This window comes from Leptonotus elevatus, chromosome 18 (assembly GCF_054856555.1).
Source record: "Leptonotus elevatus isolate MCC_2025b chromosome 18, RoL_Lele_1.0, whole genome shotgun sequence".
Taxonomy (NCBI): domain Eukaryota; kingdom Metazoa; phylum Chordata; class Actinopteri; order Syngnathiformes; family Syngnathidae; genus Leptonotus; species Leptonotus elevatus.
In genome coordinates, this window is record NC_141256.1 from 9,942,531 (window position 1) to 9,960,519 (window position 17,989).

Sequence of the window (17,989 nt, forward strand, 5' to 3'; positions counted from 1 at the left end):
AAAGTGGTTCTGAAGGAAGGAGAAGTTACCGGAAAGTTGTCCAGGGGCTGCTTCTGAAGAAAGTCGCCAAAGGTCTCCTCGCAATACTTTGCCATTTTGTACTGTTGTGGTTTACTGGACACACAGAAGCAGACGGGCTAATACAGAATCCACAGCGCTTTATTAAAACTTTATTCGTATTGACATGCAAGGAAAAAAATAATTCAATCCATTCTGGATACTTCCAAATACCTGCAGTGGTTCTCAAAGGATAAAATAACCGGAAACTCTGAGGTGACGAAGGCCGTGTCCTTGATGGCTTGGATTACATCCTGCAGATGCAACAACACACTTTTAACACAAGAGGGCGCCCGCACAGCATGTAGAAATGGCGCTCACCTTGAACAGGATGTCGGTGCACATGGCTTTGCCGTGAGTGATGATGGGCTCCTGGTCCTCTCCTTTGCCGTCCCAGCAGTCCAGCTCAACGCATCTGACGCACACAATCAACATCTGCATACTGAGCCCATAACGTGCATTCCTGTATTTACGAACTACCTGCATCCCGAGAGCAGGGCCTGCCGATACATCTCCACCGACGACTTGCCGCCGAACTGCCGGCCCGTCAGGTAGGAGTTGTGGGACGAGCTGATGAAGTAGTGGGCCAGCGGCTGGTCCATGTCCTGGTACAGCTCCAGGCGGTCCAGGAACACCGGCGCGTTCTCGTCCGACATCAGGTAGCGGCAGAAACCGTCGCTGGACATGTGGCCTTGGAGATTAGAACATTGTAATGGTGAGAACTCATAAAAAGTCATTTGTCATTCATTTTTCATTAGAACATTATTTTAACTTTTATCCAGCAAGGGCATTTTAATTAAAAAGGCTACATAATATATTATAAACAAATTAATATCATATAACACTTCAATTAACATTAGTTTACAATTTATATAGTTAATATATATATATATATATATATATATATAAAATACATATAATGTATTTATTTTTTATGCTTACCTACATTATTAATTTAATAATTCATATATGCTTGTAATTAATCATTATTTACTAACTGTGTCAAATTTGACACAGACAGCAAAATCAATGTAGAAACAAAAAATATGTTATTTTATAATGATGTACATAATGTAATAATATCGGTCTGATACCAAGCCTTATTTCAAGGTATCGGTACTCACGCCAATCAGGAAAAATAATTAAGAAGAAGAGAAATTTGCTATTAATTTTATGCAATTTTAAGGAAAATGTTATATTGGAATGTATAGGTGTTTCTTTAAAATGATCTTTTATTGTATTTTTGGGGAAATTTTATGTATCAAAAGTGCTAATGGTATCGGTGACTAGTCAAGAGTAGATACTCGGTCTGGTATCTGTGTGGAAAAAAGTGGTACCGTATCTATGATTAACACTATTTAAAATTTGAATATGAATAATAATACATTTAAATTATACTAATTATGTAATTTGAGAAAAATAACAAAGAATATCTTTTGAATATCTTATTAAAATATATGATATATTAATTAAAAAAAATAAAAATATACATTTATACACATTCATATATATTTGTATAATTCAATATACTAATGATAAATATAAAACTTGTTTGAGCAAACATATATTTCTTATTGTTGTTGATTGTGAATAAAGATTTGGCACATTTGGCAAAAAATAAATAAATCACGTTTCACATTCAAATCATACAATAAAATATAATTAAATAAATGACATGTGTTCATTTGATTACAATTGTTAATTTTAATAATTACATAATTTAAAAAAACATTACTTGTACTGTACGAGCGGTTATTGCCAACAAAGTGGCCCAACTAGGTGCAGTTACATTTGCCCACTGACAGATGGCAGCAGAGGCCCACAAAACTCCTGCTTCCTCTTTCGCCCTCCTCCGCCTCCTCTCACCTTTCTTCTTCAACTCTTCATCCCGTTCATATTTCTCAATGATCTGCTTGGCTCTCTTGGGATCGTAGAACGGGAAGAGGATCTCGTTGAGCCGTGGGTCCCGCTGGTTCTGGAGAGCAACATGACAAAATCAAATGATGACCAACATACAGATGGTGTCAGTCTTCAAAAAAAGAAAAGAAAAGTGGCAGTCGTGATACACAGCACACGGGGACGCTGATTGAAATGTTACACCAAATCACAACGAGGTGCTCGCTTGTCTCATGTGCAGTGCGGTGGCCACAGAAACACAACACAGCCAGCGGGAAGCAACAGGACGGAAACTTCTACCCTCCCGTTGCCGTGGCAACACTCATCAGACACCGGCGAGGCTGAGGAGGGATGGAGGGGGGGGGGAGACGTGGGGGTACAAGGGGGAGGATATGAGGGATGGCATGCAGAGGTGGCGTTGGAGGAAGTTGCCCTTGGAAGTCAAATAGTCTCCTTAATGGAGTCCTACTGGAGATAATGCGGCTGGTGAAGGCAAGGCAAACACACGCACAGACAGAAAAGTTAACGAATAATAAAGAGCTTACTTCATTGAGAAAGCTGACTAACTGGTCTACTGTTAAATAATCACTTTTGCTCCCATTGCTGCAAAGGAATCGATTAGAAAAGAGAAAAGAAAAAAAATGTCAGTCAGTCAGTCGCTCACGCAGCAGGCAGTCACTTCACATTATTAGAAACAACGAGCTCCCTTTTGTTGTCTTTTGCGGGGGGCTAATTGTCCCTGCTGAAAATGTCATTAGGTAGAAGATCATTAATGCTGGAGAACTGGAGAAGCGGGTTAGAGGCTCTTTAGTTAGTGCAGCAGGCGCAGCAAGAATGTTTGTCGCCATTTTTTTTTTTTACAACAGAATGCAGCAGGAGGGGCGTAACGTAACGGTCAATATTGTTAGGCTAAGCTAATGTGAATCCAATACAACGCAAGGGGGCTACTTTTTTATTTTTCAGTTTGAAGGTTTAAAAATGAGCTACAGTGGAACCTCTAAAGGCAAAATGTTGGGAAGTAGATGAAATAAAATTCAATAAAAAAGGCAAAAATGTGAATGTAAAATATGTACACTACTGCACAGACAAGAATGACTCATTAGGTAGCTTAATGCTAACACACAATGCAAAACGTGATAGTGGGGCTAACGAAACTAGCATCGACTTTGTGGCAGTTATAAATTTTAGGGGAGATTAGCTGTGAAAGCTAAAGCTTAGCTATCCTCTATACATATTTATTATACTGCCCCCTGGTGGTTCAGGTACCAAAAGGAGCTGCACAAGTGCCATTTTTGTAGAGCGCCATTTTTTTTTTCAGATAAAAAAAAACACTACAAATTTTTGGGGGTTGTTTGTTTGTAAATCAAATTACCATTAAAAGCAACCTACATACTATAGCAAATAAAGTTTTCATCCGTTTTAGTGGTTCCACTGTATTACTACAGGCTTGTCCACGACAATTACAACAACACAAAGTGCAGTGAAGTCTAAAAAATGAAGCGAGATGGATTCTCACATCTTCTTGAAGAGGTCCTCTAGGTCGGTGCGAGGGCAGATCTTCTGCGTGAGCGCGTAGAAAATGTCAAACGTGAACACCGAGTGTTCGATCTCGTCATTCTGCGGGTGAATACAAAAAAAAAATAAAAAATCCGTTATGGATGCAAGCGACAGCTGCACGAATACCGGATGCGAGAGCCCACCTTGCCGCTAGGAAGGCCCAAATCCTTCAGCGCCTGGAAGATGCCCTTCTCCGTCTTGCCTGATGCAAACGTCCGTGTAATACTTTTACGGCGAGGGGGAAAGAGTTTAGCGGCATAGAAACGAGTTGCGGCCTCACTTTCGATTGGCTCTTACCCTCTCACAGGAATCTTGCCATTAACATTGGTCAGGACGCACATTCTCATCCAGCTGAGACAAGGACACGCAGCCGTTAGTCACATTAGTCAAGCACCTGCATGCCGGTTGGCCGCCGGTTGCACTCACTGCTTCTTCAGGCAAGTCATCGGACACACGTTGTTGGCCTTGAAGTTGTGAATCACCGACCTCAGCCCCTCCGTCCATTTCTGTGCATACAAAACAGTGAGCAGCAGATCATGCACTGTCTTGGATTAGGAAACTAGTTTCAGAAAAAGTAAATATGATTACGTGTCAGACACTTTTTCTTTTATTCTTGAGTTCAGCCAAACATACGACGGCGTATTAATATATATATATATATTTAAAAAAAATTGGAGGGCGGGGGCAAAATTCCAAGAAAAAAACTCGCAAACGTTTTTTTTCTCGCAAATTTGCCACTTTATAAAGTAGCAAATTTCCGGCTATATAGTGGCAGATTTACGAGAAATACACGTGGCGTAGCTATAGTCTAATCATGTGAGGATTCGTTGGTGGTTAATGGGACACTGTTTATAAAATGAAAAGGCAGGATTTAGACAGATTCATTCTTAAATCGAAATTTTACTCGGGATTCACCGCAGCCAGAGCGACAACACTTCCTGATCGCCTATCAGCTGACTAACACTATCCAATCAAGATGCTAGCACACCATAGGTAAATGCAAGTGAATGACGGAGAGCAGCAGATTCGAAACATCAATTTAGATACTTGTACAAGAAAAATATCAAAATGTATGAATGCGCAAATAATAATTCTGGAAACATAAATGTACAAGTAAATATACATTTTAACAAATTCTAAAAAACTCTTAAATTTACGAGTTTATAAAGTGGCAAATTTGCGAGTTTTTTTCTCTGAATATTTTCCCCTGCCCTCTAAAAAAAATTTTTTTTTTCATACGTGGCCCTACTACGCCGTCGTGCGGCATGACTGCAAGCAGCATATCATGCCCTTTTTTCCCCTAAAGAGCTTAATCCTGTGAGAGACATTTCAAAGTATGAACATTTACACTCAAGCGAGTGTTTTTCTTGTTTCGAAGTCCAGCGAGGCATATGAGCAAGTGGCATATCATGTACTATCTTGAATCTCTGTGACGTCAAAAAATTGATATTTTTCTTGTCCCTGCAAGCAGCATATCATACATCTTGACAAGAGAATTTTATTTCTGTAGTAACCAAATTCCAATTATCAAGACATTGTGTGATATTCTTTGTGAGCAGCATGTCATGCCCTGTCGCCAATAAAGAAAATGATTTTCGCGACATACGCGTCAAAATGCGGCTATCCCCGTCGAGCATGTTTTTTCGTGCTCGCGTGATGGCTAGCAGCATATCATGCACTTTCTTGTGTAAAGAAGCTTATGTCAGTGACAGCGATATTAAAGTATGTCGGCCCATGCATGAAGCAGCCTATCATGCACTATCCTGAAACAATATGCTCATTTCTGTGATTGAGACTACTGAGCGTGCCTTTCCCAGTTCCACGCTAACAGAAAGCAGCATATCATACACTTTCTTGAATCAAGACACTTTTTTTTTTAAATCGTGTTTTAGGCCAAAATCGAATGTGAAATGTGAAAAATGTGAAATGTGAAAAAACATAACTGTTAACCTCAGAGCAGAACAGATCTCTTTAGTCGCACCTTACGATGCTACAGGCAAGTTGAGACCTTCCAACAAATTCCGATAACTTATTATAAGACGTCAGAGTTTATGAAGTGGAGATGTATGAACGCTCGGCGTCAAGACTTTTTTATCGATATCGGTGTGTATGCGGCTCTGTACCGCATGACTGACATCAAGATAAAGCAGTTAAGCAAGACGACACAGGCCGCAGGGCGTGTCTGTTTGTGGTGGGAGTGTGCGTGTGCGCGTGAGTGTTGATGTAAACAACTCTATCACGTTCCTCAGGTCTGCTACTGCGGGCCATGTGCATGCTGGAAGGTGCTGATGGTGTCTTGGGGAGCTTAGCTTGCATGCGTGTGTGCGTGTGTGTGTGTTGATGAATAAATATCGTGGGTTCACCGGCGGCAAACACCACAGAGCGTAAACATCCTTGATAAGACCACAAACAGCTTCTCTTAATGCTTTCCAAAGACAGCCACTAAAATTGAGCGTTTCAACCCCAGGCAGTTGTTGTGACTTTTCTACATGTATTTTTCATCATTACGACACTGTATGGTTTTGTTGATTGGCTGTTAAGACTCACACAGGTTCTAATGCCTCCGTGTGGTTCCTGTACACGACGAAAGAATTAACATGAATTGTCGTAGTTAAGCCTCGTTTTAGCTCGTTTATATCCTACGCATTTTGGACACTTGTTCTAAATCAATTCCTATATTAAGCTCATTGACTGCCATTGACGGCTATAGACGTCAAAAATTCATTTGAACTATTTCTATTAGTTTAACATTTTTTTCCCACTTTTGTTAACAAGAGTATGAAAAGCTAGATTTTTTTTTTATTGTATTAGAACAGATTAATCGTGAGTTAACTAGTGAAGTCATGCGATTAATTTTCTTAAAAAAAAGATTATATATAAAAAAAAATATATATATATATGTAATTTTTTTATTTTTTTAAAGAAGAGATTATTAAAAATTAGGGGCATCAGGCGATTGAAATTTGTAATCGTAATTAATGGCATGATTTCACTAGTTAACTCACGATTAATCAAAAATGTTATATCTGTTCTAAATGTACAATTTTTTCCCCTAGGTTTTCATATTCTTGTTAACAAAAATGGAAAAAAAATGTTGAATGAATTTTTGACGTCTATAGCTGTCAATGGCAGTGAATGAGTTCATAGAAGTATTTTTTCTTTAACAAGCAGCATATCTTCCGCCCTCTTAAAAGGCTTATTTTTGTGACATCAAATCAGCTCGCCCCACTGTGATCAATTCTTCCCATAGTTGTGGCGCCAATTTTGAGTTGAGTGAGAATAAAGAATAAATAAGCTAAATTCAGCTTTTTAAAGTGAGAATGCCTGACTTTTATCTATTTACATTCTGCAGTTTTTTTTCTTATTAAAGCAGCAAATGATGTACTTTCTTAACTGAAAACCCCCCAAACACGCTTATTTAGGTGACATTAAGTTAGTTAGCCTGACTTTTATCTACTTTTTGCATAGTTGTGATGGCAAAATGTTTTTTGAAGAGTTGAACGACGAGCAACAAGCAGCACTTTCTTAATTCAAAAAAGTAAAAGCTTATTTATGAAGCAAACTTTTATCTATAATTTGCATAGCTGTGATGCAAAAAATATTGTTTTCATTCCAAGTTTAACAACAAATAGCAGCAAGCAGCCTATCATACACTGTCTTGCCTAATACTATTGTATTGTATATAATATTGTATTGTATTTATGTGACATTAAGTTAGGTAGCCTGGCTTTTATCTATCTTTATTTTTTTCGAGCTGAACATTGAATAGCGGCAAGCAACATATCACGCACGTTCTTGAATGCCGTTTTGTGTGACACAAAGTCAGCTTTCCTGATTTCTTTATAGGCCTTCCAAAGCTATAACGCGCCTAAAAAAGTTATATCTAATATGCAAGTTAAGTCAATTAACTCAATTATTATCATATCATTATTTTAGTTCTTCATTTATGTTATGAATCCTGGATTGTTTATTGTCAATTTGTGGAAAATTGAGAGTATTAAAAGCCATCGTCTTTGATGCTAAGTGTAACACAAACACCCTCAAATCCAGTGGATTTGTCACTTTGCATGACCGGCGAGCTATAAGTACTGTCTGCTAAGTAAGTGTCTATGAGCTTTGTCTAACAGCTAATAAAAGCCAGCCTGAGTGGGCTACACATTGAAAGACACAGTCTGTCATCACCACAAACATACGCTAACGCAGCTATTTTGAGTCAGTTACGCACACAAATGCTGTCCCCGCTGTTGTCACACGGGACCGCGACAAGTGAGCGGATCACGAAAGTCACGAGGATTCAATCCACGGAGTCGGCAGAGGAATTTTGGCCCGCGTGCTCCAGGGGCCATTTTGTGGTTATTTCCCTTACCCTGGCCGTGTCTGGGTTCTCCGCCACCATGAACATGAAGTTGAGGTTGACCAGGTCGGCGCCGCTGCAGATGCAGATAATGCAACCTTCAAGGTCCGACTCTGTCTTGCCCATGGCCTCGAACGACGACAGGATCTTCGGGTCCTGGCGTGGACAGAAAGACCATTTTGTATGTAAGATGGTAACAAGTGTGACTTTTCTTGGGCTTTTTTTTTTTTTGCATTGTTTTTGTGATATACCACCACAGGAGTAGCAATAGCTGTGTTTCCATTGCCATTACATTCGATTTTCCACTACCCTCAGAAATGCTAGAAATGCTATTTGCATAACAGCAAACTGGCAATTGAAACCAAAAAAAATATTCTAAAGTCGAGGTACTGATGGCAAAGACAAAAAGTGGATATTTTCATAACATAAAAAAAATATACCATGTCATGTACTGTGTCATTTATGCAATGCGATAATGGTTTAAGAAGTTAAAAAAATTATTTAAAAAAAAAGTTATTAAAAAAATTAATAAATAATTGAAATGAAGAAATAACAATTACAACATCAAACAAATGGATGGACGGACAGCAGCAAACATTTTTATTTTAATATTAAAATAAATGATACAGTACAATACTGTCTAACTTACCGTTGTTCTATTTACAAGTTAACAATGCTAAAATGTTATTTAAACTATTTTACAATTACTAAATATATTACAAAGACCAGGTAATTCTTATGGTAAACAGTGATTTGAAATAAGGCACCTGCCATTAAAAGGACATTTCAAAATACAACATCTTAATTACCAAACAAACAACACAAAAGTACTCATTGTATGTACAGTATATAATACGAATGGGCGAGTACTGATACCAGGTATCGTATCAAACCTTACTTCAAGTAATCGCTACTCGCAATGGTGGCCGATACTGTACCTCTTGCAGCCATTTTATGATCATGAACTAGAAATTAGAATAGAAAATTGCCATTAATGTCACGCAATTTTAAGGAGAATTGCTGTATTGGGATATATATTCTTTTAAATTATCTGTCAATTTTTGGGGGGGAAATTTTATGTAGCAAAAGTGGTGGCGTGGTGTTGGTGCTTGGTATCGGTGACTACTCAAGACTTCAAAAAAAGTGGTATCGAACATTTCTAGTACTTTAGAAGTTTATACAAAAAAAAGTACACGTGTACAAATAAAAAAAAAACTTCAGTAAAAGTAAAAGATGTGAAATTTACTTGAAAATCTTTCGATGTGTGTGTGTGTGTGTTGGGGCTGGCAACAAAGCAACAGGCAGAGCGAGGCCAGCAGATGTGCACAGTAAGTGGCATTCGTCTCCCGCGTGGCTCATTGCATTATGTGTGCTTGTGTAAGTAACAATGTTAGCCTCGCAGGAGAAGCCCTCTCCTCGCCACTCTGTCTGCGTCTGAGTGTGCGTGCGTGTGTGCGCGCGCGCCTCACACAGCACAATAGCAGCAACACAACAAAACAGTGGAGCTGCTATCTGGCCACAACATCTTGATACGTGCCCACACACGTACGCACGCACGCACGCACGCACGCACACACTGGAGGATCAAACAAGTGCACGTCTGCTACCTGTCAACAGTGCGGAGCGAGCTGCTAATGGCCACGTAAGCCACCTCGCACCTGTGTCGCCCAGCGGGCTGCTAGCGGGCGACTTGATGGCGTGCATCTTGATTTGACATTACGGAGGCTGTCTGTCACACACATATACACACACACACACACACACACACTGTATTACAAAAAGGTATGATTTTTTAATATGTTGTTGGTGTCATGGTTTTAATTGCAAATATACAATTTATGTCCTGTGATCATGCTTGTAACTCAAAAACATTCCTCAAATCATCTTTCCCCATTCAGATGAATGGAAATTACATTTAAATAGCACGCTATAATATTGAATTTATCTGTACATATCCATTTCTTAAAGCATTACATCGCCACATAAATGCTATTGATTAGCCAACGTATGACATTTTCCATTATGGGTTAGCATCAAGATAGCAGACTTGAAAGGTTGTGTGGTTGTTTTAAATACGCAACAAAATTCTCTTTGTTTGATGTTTAAGTTTGACAGTAAACTTTAAATGGGAGTGAAGTGAGATGAGTTGACTCCACTGCCACCATACAGCACATAATGTTATAATAATAATAATAATAATGTAGCTGGCTAGTGATCTAGCTATCTAGCTACAGCGCCAATCTAGTTAAGCTACAGCATCCATGTAGCTAGTGACAGCATCCATCCATCCGTCCAGCCATCCATCCATCCATCCGTCCGTCCGTCCGTCCGGCTATAAATGTAGCTGGCTAGTGATCTAGCTAGCTAGCTACAGCGCCGCTAGTTAGCTACAGTGCCAATCTAGCTAAGCTACAGCATCCATGTAGCTAGCGACAGCATCCATCCATCTATCCGTCCGTCCATCCGCCCATCCATCCATCATCTTCCTAGCTAGCTACAGTATCCATCCATCTATCTATGTATCCTACAGTTGCACTTCTATCTTCCTCCATACGATGAAAGCTTCTTTCCAACATGACAAATTGACGCAATATCACAAATGGATGTCTATTGAGGCGTAATGACTCCTATGAGAGGTTCAAAGTGTCTTCTCGCCGTCAGCTTTTTGACCTAGACGTGCAAACTCCTTAACCCGCCGCATCAAAAGCAAAAGAGCAATTCCAGCCATAAAGGAACGACATCCGTGTTCAGCTTTTGCGGCGTGTGCTTTTTCTCACCCTGGGGACGGCGCCAACACGGATGCTGTTGATGAGGGAGCACTCCAGCACCTGGCCCTCCTGCAGTGGAGATGAGGAAGTGGAGAGGATGGGTAATGACAATTAGAGAGACGGGAAGAAGACATGTGGTGCTTACATATTCATCTGACAGGAGCGACGCGACTGAGGGTCGCATTAACCCCAATACAGATGACACCTCCAGCAACGTAACACTCTTATCAAGACTGCATAAGAGGCGATGGGGAACTTTTTTTGTGGGTTTTAAGATAACGCTCGCTTGTTTTTGCAATCGTACCTTTCCTTCACTTTTCCAGGTGATGAAGAAGCCATTCTCATCCACCTTCACCTGGCAATTAGGCTCAAAGATGTACGGGTCCTGAAGAGTGGCAACATTTGTCAATTAGTTTTTAGGTTAGTGTAACGTTTTTATATTAAAAAAATAAAATAAAAAAAAGTCACAAAAAATGCAGAAATCCTCAGATGTTGTGCAGTGTGAAATAAAACTACCGTAATTCCCTCAAATGATGAGCAGGTTAAAATAAGTCAAACGTAAAACAACAAAAGTGCAGGTTAAATCGAAACTGTTATTTAAAAAACAATAAACAATCACACAGGTAATAAAAAAAAAACGTTTTCAACGGTTTAAATACAATTACCGTAAATCCTCCAAAAGCTGCTGAGACCAAAATTACTGTATATCCTCTAAATTTTTTTTAATTAAAATAAAGAATTTAAAAAAAGTGCACAAAATACTTCCAAAAGAGTCTTGGGTGATTTTTGTCTTTTTAATTATATGCTTAAAAATAAAACTACCGTAAACCCTCCAGAAGTTGTGCAATTAAAATGAAGTCTGAATGCAAAATGCACAGGTTACAATAAAAAGTAAAAGTCGCCGAAATTGCACGGGTTATAATAAAACAAGTCTAAAAACTCCAACAGTTGTGCAGTTTAAAATAAAACGGCTGTAAAACAAACAAACAGCAGTTGCAGTCAAAATAAAGCGACCTTAAATTTCATTTATCACACCAGGATTCTGCTTCTTTATTTTATGAACACTCCAAAAAAGTCCAACAGAACTGTGTGATAGACTCGTTAAAAGCTCGAGCGACTTTAATCTCAAGCACAACCTGCACCAGTGTCGGTCTAACGTCATAAAAAAAAAAGGAGGAAGACTTTCATGAGAAAAACCCTAAAAGCCAAGTTGTCACACTTTGTGACAACTTAAAAGCTTTCACATTCTTGTCCCGAAAGGACGTCTTTTACAGCATGTCTTGCGGCGGCCTTGACTCGCGTTTTTATCGATCTGACTCGAACATGATAAATACCGTCTTTTATGCGGCGTTTGGACAAAACATCTGTCAAGGGCCGAGGACAGAAGCACTGGACGCAGGAGTGAGGGCTGGGGAAGCCTTTTGACGATTAGCTTGATTGATTACTGTGGACACAATTGGCCTTCCTGCCCGTCCATTCATCAGCGGAGGGAAGGTAACCTGACTCCAAAATCAATATGGAATGTGAAGTTTCTTTTTAAACAAATACAGTGTGCCCCTCGCAGTTCACTGCTGTTCGTCTGCTACTGTATATTGCTTTTTTTTTTTTTTTTTATGTCTGTTGGGGAAATTCCCACAAAACTGACAAGAAAAGCACTAGGGGAAATCCTGCATACCTGTATCATATTATCTACATATTAATGTTTGTATTTTTTTGGGGTGTTCAAATGTTTACAACGTGTTAAAAAGGGTGTTTAATGTGGGAGGGGTGAAACTACTTGTATATTATTTTTATATCGTCTGTCTCTATATTGCGTCTTTTCACCACTCGTGGGTGGGTGCGAAACGCAACCCCACTGCCATTGAGTATATCAACACGCCACGTTGCTGACAAGCTCACACATAATAACAAACAGTAACTGTCTAGACCATCGGCTACTCCGCAGGGTTTCGCTTGTGCTCTGTGTTTTTAGTGGGGGAAGACAAAATAAAAAATCCATGCTGTTTAGCATAATTTGCTTGAGTGTGTGTGTGCGCGCGCGTGGGGGTGGAATTGGCGGAGGCCATTTAAAATCGACGAAGGAATATCGCCTGCAGGCTTTCGAGTTTCCGAGCCGCCGAGGACTGTTGATTCACTCGCATTCACGCGTAAAAATGCAGATAGTGAATAAATCCGCCTTTGACTTGGACTCGGTATGAAAACTTCAAATTCCGTTGAGTGTAATTGAGATCAAAAGCTGGTGGTGGACTAGATTGTTTTTACCATATTTGGTCAACGCTTATAGACATCCTGTCATGGGACTTCAATATTTGCTTAGCACATATCTTATCAATAGTTGCACAGGTTAAACTAAAACTACTTTAAATATTCTGAAAGTTAAACAGGCTAAAGTACGACTACCATAAGAGACCCAATAGTTGCATAGGTAAAACTAAAATTACCTTACAATTTAAATAACATTTGCACAGGTTAAAGGAGGACTACTTTACATCATCCAAAAGTTGCACATGTAAAAACAAAATCACTGTAAATCTTCTGACAGTTAAACAGTCGAAAGTAAGGCTACCGTAAATCCTCTTAAAGCGGTACAGGTAAAAAATAAAACTCCCATAAATCCCCTGAAAGTTATGCAGGTTTAAGTTTGATTACCATAAATCCTCCAAAAGTTGTGCATGATAAAATTAAATCACCGTTAATTATTTAAGGTAAAATAAACTACTGTAAATCGGTGAAAAGGTGCACAGGTATAATTTCCCTGTTATAATATAAATAATACAACATACAAATATATATGTACACGTGTAAAAAAAAAAAATAAGTGAGGGAGATTCTCCTTGCCATTTTCATGTCATTGAAGAGAACGGAAGAGAGACCCTAATGTAAATGTATACAGTACCTACGTCTGTCTGTGTGCATGTGACACACTTTGCCTTTCTACTGCAAATGTCCTACTTAAGCGTTCCAATTGAGTGAGGATGCATTATCCAAAACAAACAAACAAATATAAATCACGCTATGGAGTGTTATATGATTAGGCCTACCTTATTTTTATGTTATGACACATTTGGTAAAAAAAAAAAAAGAGCTTGCAAACAAGTAGTCGCCGCCGTATGGCTGCTTCATGAGCGCATACAAAACACTGAGGTTGTAGAGCACGCCTCCTCTCCGCTACAGTGTGTGTGTGTGAGTGTGTGTAATGAATGACTGGGGGGAGGCAGTTAGAAGTGAAGGATGATAACACGAAGCAGCAAACGATGTCAGGCATATTGACATCGCCAAGCCTCTGCTATCTTATATTGGCCAATGGCCAGTTATGTTTTCATACAACACAGGCATAAATAAAATTTAAGAACGTAGACTGACGTAAATCTATCGCTGCGCCGCTGTGGGAGTGGTCACAGTCTCGTTTAGACTTGAGATGTCCCATTTATTGAAAGACTTTTTTTTTTGTACCTCATCAAACCTGTCGAAGGCGGCGCCCTCCTGCATGAACTCGGGCACGAGCTTCTGCCAGTTGAACTCGTACGACTTTGTCATGGCTGCTCACGGACCTGCCACACAAAGAAGAACAATTAGTCAAAACTACGCCTCCTTGTTCTTATTCGGGGTAAATTGGCTGTTGGCAAACCAGCTTAATGGTGCATTAGCGCCACCAACTGATGTTGTCCTTCCACTGCAAGTTAATCTCAAGGTACCACTGGACAGATAATTAGGTACACCTTGATACTGAATATAGCAACAATAATGTGAACATAATAAAGATAATTGAGAAACATAACTAAAAAATAGCATGAGTAAATGAATAAATATAACAAAATAAAGCAAATTAAATAAATGAATGCATCAAAAAAATTTAGTTAGGAATAGTACCACTGCAAACTACAACAACAAATATTTTGTTGGATTAATATGTCAATACAAATACGGTGGACCGCCGTAATTATACTCACGGCTTGGCATCTAAGAATTCACGTATTCACAGATTATTATTTTTTTTTTTTTAAGGTTTAGCCCCATTTACATTTTTTTTTTAAATCAGTGTTTAAAAATAAAAATAAAATTCCATATATTTACAATGGCTGAAAAGTGGGGGTCCACTGTACACCCCTTCCCCCCCAATTTTTTTTTATACACAATATATATAACTGTAAGTTAGCGAGTGCATGTGTCGAGTAACTTCAATGTGTCTGGTGACGGTAATATTTTATACGGTTATCCCTCTTTTGGCCTCATCCGACCGAAGCCACCAATCCATCTTGTCATAAACTTTGACTTCCGTCTTGCTCGCTCCAACAAGTCTCATTTGTCTTCATTCCCCCACTTTTATCGTTAAAAAAAAAAAAAAAGTTCTCCTGACACATTGGCTTTCTGCACTCCACTTTGAAGAGTCATAACGATCTGCCTGCCTAACCTCGTTAATGCCCTTTTCCCTTGCCGGCCTGACGCAATACAGCACCTCTCGCTGTGAAATGCAGCGTGATTAACGGCCTGGAACATTTATTGACTCGACTTGAGCCGCGTATATCTTTATTTTATGACTTTATTTCAAAATGGAGACACTCTTGCAGGCTTTTCGGCTCCCGCGGTCGAAATATGCGGTGTGCAGACATTTCATGCTGATAATCATTTTGCTAGCGGGGATGAATGTTGATGAGTAAGATAATCAGTGGTGAGAAGTAACATTGTATAAATCAGAACTATCTACTTTTTTTTTTTTTTTTTTACAGTATCTGTATTTCTACTTATAAATACAGAGTATCAGTCGGCCAGTCAGTCGGGTGAGAGACGGATTAAGCCAACAGCTGTATGTGACAGAGAGTGGAGAGAGGCCAATGGGGGGGATGTCTGCTCTGGATGTGGGCAATACACCCCCCCGCCAACATCGGCTACAAGAAGCTCTCGCCAAGACACCGATGCCAAGAGCAGATGAAGCTCGTCTTTTGAGATCCTGATCCGCCGACTGTTAACGCATTGACGTTTTTTTCCCCGTCATTTAGAATCCAACCATTTAAAAAACAAATTCCTCAAGTATGCTTTTCCTCACGCTTGCTTGTTTTGCATCACAGCTCCCGCAGCACGCTTGGCCCGATCATGGCACCCGACGACGGAAAAGAACAAAAATGGGCCGAGTCCATCTAACCCGGCGCTCTACCATCTGTGGCGTCCTACCAGGAGAGCGGGATCACAGATGCACGCGGCGTGTCGAGGGGAATGAAAGCATAGATGCTCACTTCCTCTGCTGATTAACGACCAAGACCGGGCAGGTTGCCAGTACCGCAACCCAGAAAACGAGTTGCTGTCAGAGAACTTGGCCAATAGGATGGATTCGCACAAAATGTTAGGAAAGTGCTCAGAAAGCATATTATTGGGCCTTCAGGGGTAAAGCTCAAACGGTTTAGTTTGAGTACATTAATAAGCCCGACAAGGTACATTATTCAACAATGGGCCTTAATGGATAGAAATTTGATTTTGTAAAGCCTCTGATCTTCTACCAGCTGCACGTTTTTCCAACTAGGAATGTAACGACAATTGCAATAGCGAGATATTGCAATAGTAAAATAGCCACGATATCGTCGTCGTCACCTTACAATATTAAAAACAGCATGTCTGTTAAAAAGGCGAGGTTGTATTCCATTTGTGTAGTTCTAGCACCCTCTGGTGGTTAGTTTATTTGTGCAACTTAATTTTAATTAGGAATGTTTTAGCCATGTTTTAGTCATTCCAGCAAATCTTATGTACAAAAAAACTAATATTTTCCTGTTGTTATTTTGTTTTTTTAACAATAGTGAGTTTTTAAACAGAATCGCAAGCTTTTTTTTTATATCACTAACCTCCCCAAAATATTGTGATAATTATCGTATCGTGAGGCTCATATCATGACATTTATTGTATTGTGACGTTTGGACATCTATTTTCACCAGGATGAACATCCATGCACCACTCAGTAAATTTATGAGCACAGGAAAGCCGTGAAAATGGCGATTTATTAGGCAGGCAGACAACAGTAAATCCATTTATGTTTTGGACAGCTAGAGTCACTATTCCACAACTGAACAGCTGGTCTTTCCCCGTCCAGAATCCAATTGAATAACATCTGATTAAATCTGACAAATAATCCCAAATCAGATTTTAGACGGATCCTAATTTAGCCTAATTGGGTTGCGCCACCCCGTCGGATGCTAGGCTAGATCTCCACAGAATGCGTTAGGTAACATTTTCTCAGCGGGATGACGTGTGTCGGTAACGTGCACGTGAGGCAGTGAGGTGGGAGCGAGTAAGGTCCGAGCAGCCGCTGTCCAACCCCTGTCGAGGAGATAATTACAACAGATCGAGAACGCCCAGCGGTCCCACACCTCATAAACTAAAATGAGGCTACATCCGTCAGGCAGCGGAGAGGTTGACTGAGGACGCGTCGGTGTTCATTCCAGGACAAGCGGCATTAATACTGTACGCAACACTGTACATGCTGCACTTGTCTTCTGCTGCCTGTTTAATTTTTTTTTATTGATTCACTGGAGACGACGCAATCTCAAAGGTGACGTGAACATGAAATCGACCTTGTGAAAAATACTAAAATGGCGATTTAGACGTCCATCTGGCCATTTCTATATTGCTTATCCTCATTGGGGTCGAAGGCCAGCTGGCTAGTTGCCAGCCGCTACTGTGGTGGAACATGAATTTCCTTTCTGGCGATCAATAAATGAGTAATCTCAACTGAGTAGCTTGTCAAACTCAAGCCATTTTTTATTTTTTTTGGGCGGCCCACAAAAAGTATCTTACTTGTTTGTTTGTTTTATTTTGGGAGAAAATCTGTCCTAAAAGAGCACATTTTCTTTCATTTTCATCAAATCACTTCCTAACGTAAATAGTAGAACAGCTGATTTGAAAAAATAGTAAAGATGCTTTTTTTGTTGTGAGAAATCTAAATCAGGAAAATAAATTAATAGACTAAAAATATGCAATAATATCAATAATTAATAAAATAGATGTTGAGCATATGAATGATTGCCATTGCAGTTGGCGCGCACGTCATGTTTGCTTAATCAATGTCGAACCAAAGCAATTGACTTCATTCAATAGTCACATGCCTTTCGTCTCGCCGCCTACTTGTGAATACAAATACAATCATTAAAGTGATGAGGAATGGGCTTCGCTCAAACAATTATTTCACAATTATCGCTTGACTAGCATACCTTTCTCCTGATTGTAACTTATTTGGGTCATATCCTACACTGTCTAAGTCCCGGAATTTTCCCCAAAACGGCCAACTTCCTGTTCAATTTCAGGCATGAATCTTTGGTGTGTTTGCGATGGACATTATCGATTCACCAATTAAACGATCGTTAAGGATACCGTC

General features: G+C 39.6%; 1 protein-coding gene across 3 annotated transcripts in view; it reads right to left on the bottom strand.

The window, feature by feature from the left end:
- The window catches only part of plcb4b (phospholipase C, beta 4b), a 51,480-nt gene that overhangs the window by 15,676 nt on the left and 17,815 nt on the right, over window positions 1-17,989 (bottom strand). For all 3 annotated transcript variants that reach the window (XM_086061257.1, XM_086061256.1, XM_086061255.1), the window contains 14 exons: window positions 14,086-14,183; window positions 10,937-11,017; window positions 10,642-10,701; window positions 7,877-8,020; window positions 3,937-4,016; window positions 3,808-3,861; window positions 3,654-3,735; window positions 3,470-3,570; window positions 2,499-2,556; window positions 1,924-2,032; window positions 538-748; window positions 379-472; window positions 232-311; window positions 30-114 (listed from right to left, as the gene is read on the bottom strand). In XM_086061257.1, coding sequence (XP_085917383.1) covers window positions 30-114; window positions 232-311; window positions 379-472; window positions 538-748; window positions 1,924-2,032; window positions 2,499-2,556; window positions 3,470-3,570; window positions 3,654-3,735; window positions 3,808-3,861; window positions 3,937-4,016; window positions 7,877-8,020; window positions 10,642-10,701; window positions 10,937-11,017; window positions 14,086-14,169 — 1,323 coding nt within the window. In that variant the 5' untranslated portion in view covers window positions 14,170-14,183. The remainder of the gene's footprint in view (window positions 1-29; window positions 115-231; window positions 312-378; window positions 473-537; window positions 749-1,923; window positions 2,033-2,498; window positions 2,557-3,469; window positions 3,571-3,653; window positions 3,736-3,807; window positions 3,862-3,936; window positions 4,017-7,876; window positions 8,021-10,641; window positions 10,702-10,936; window positions 11,018-14,085; window positions 14,184-17,989) is intronic.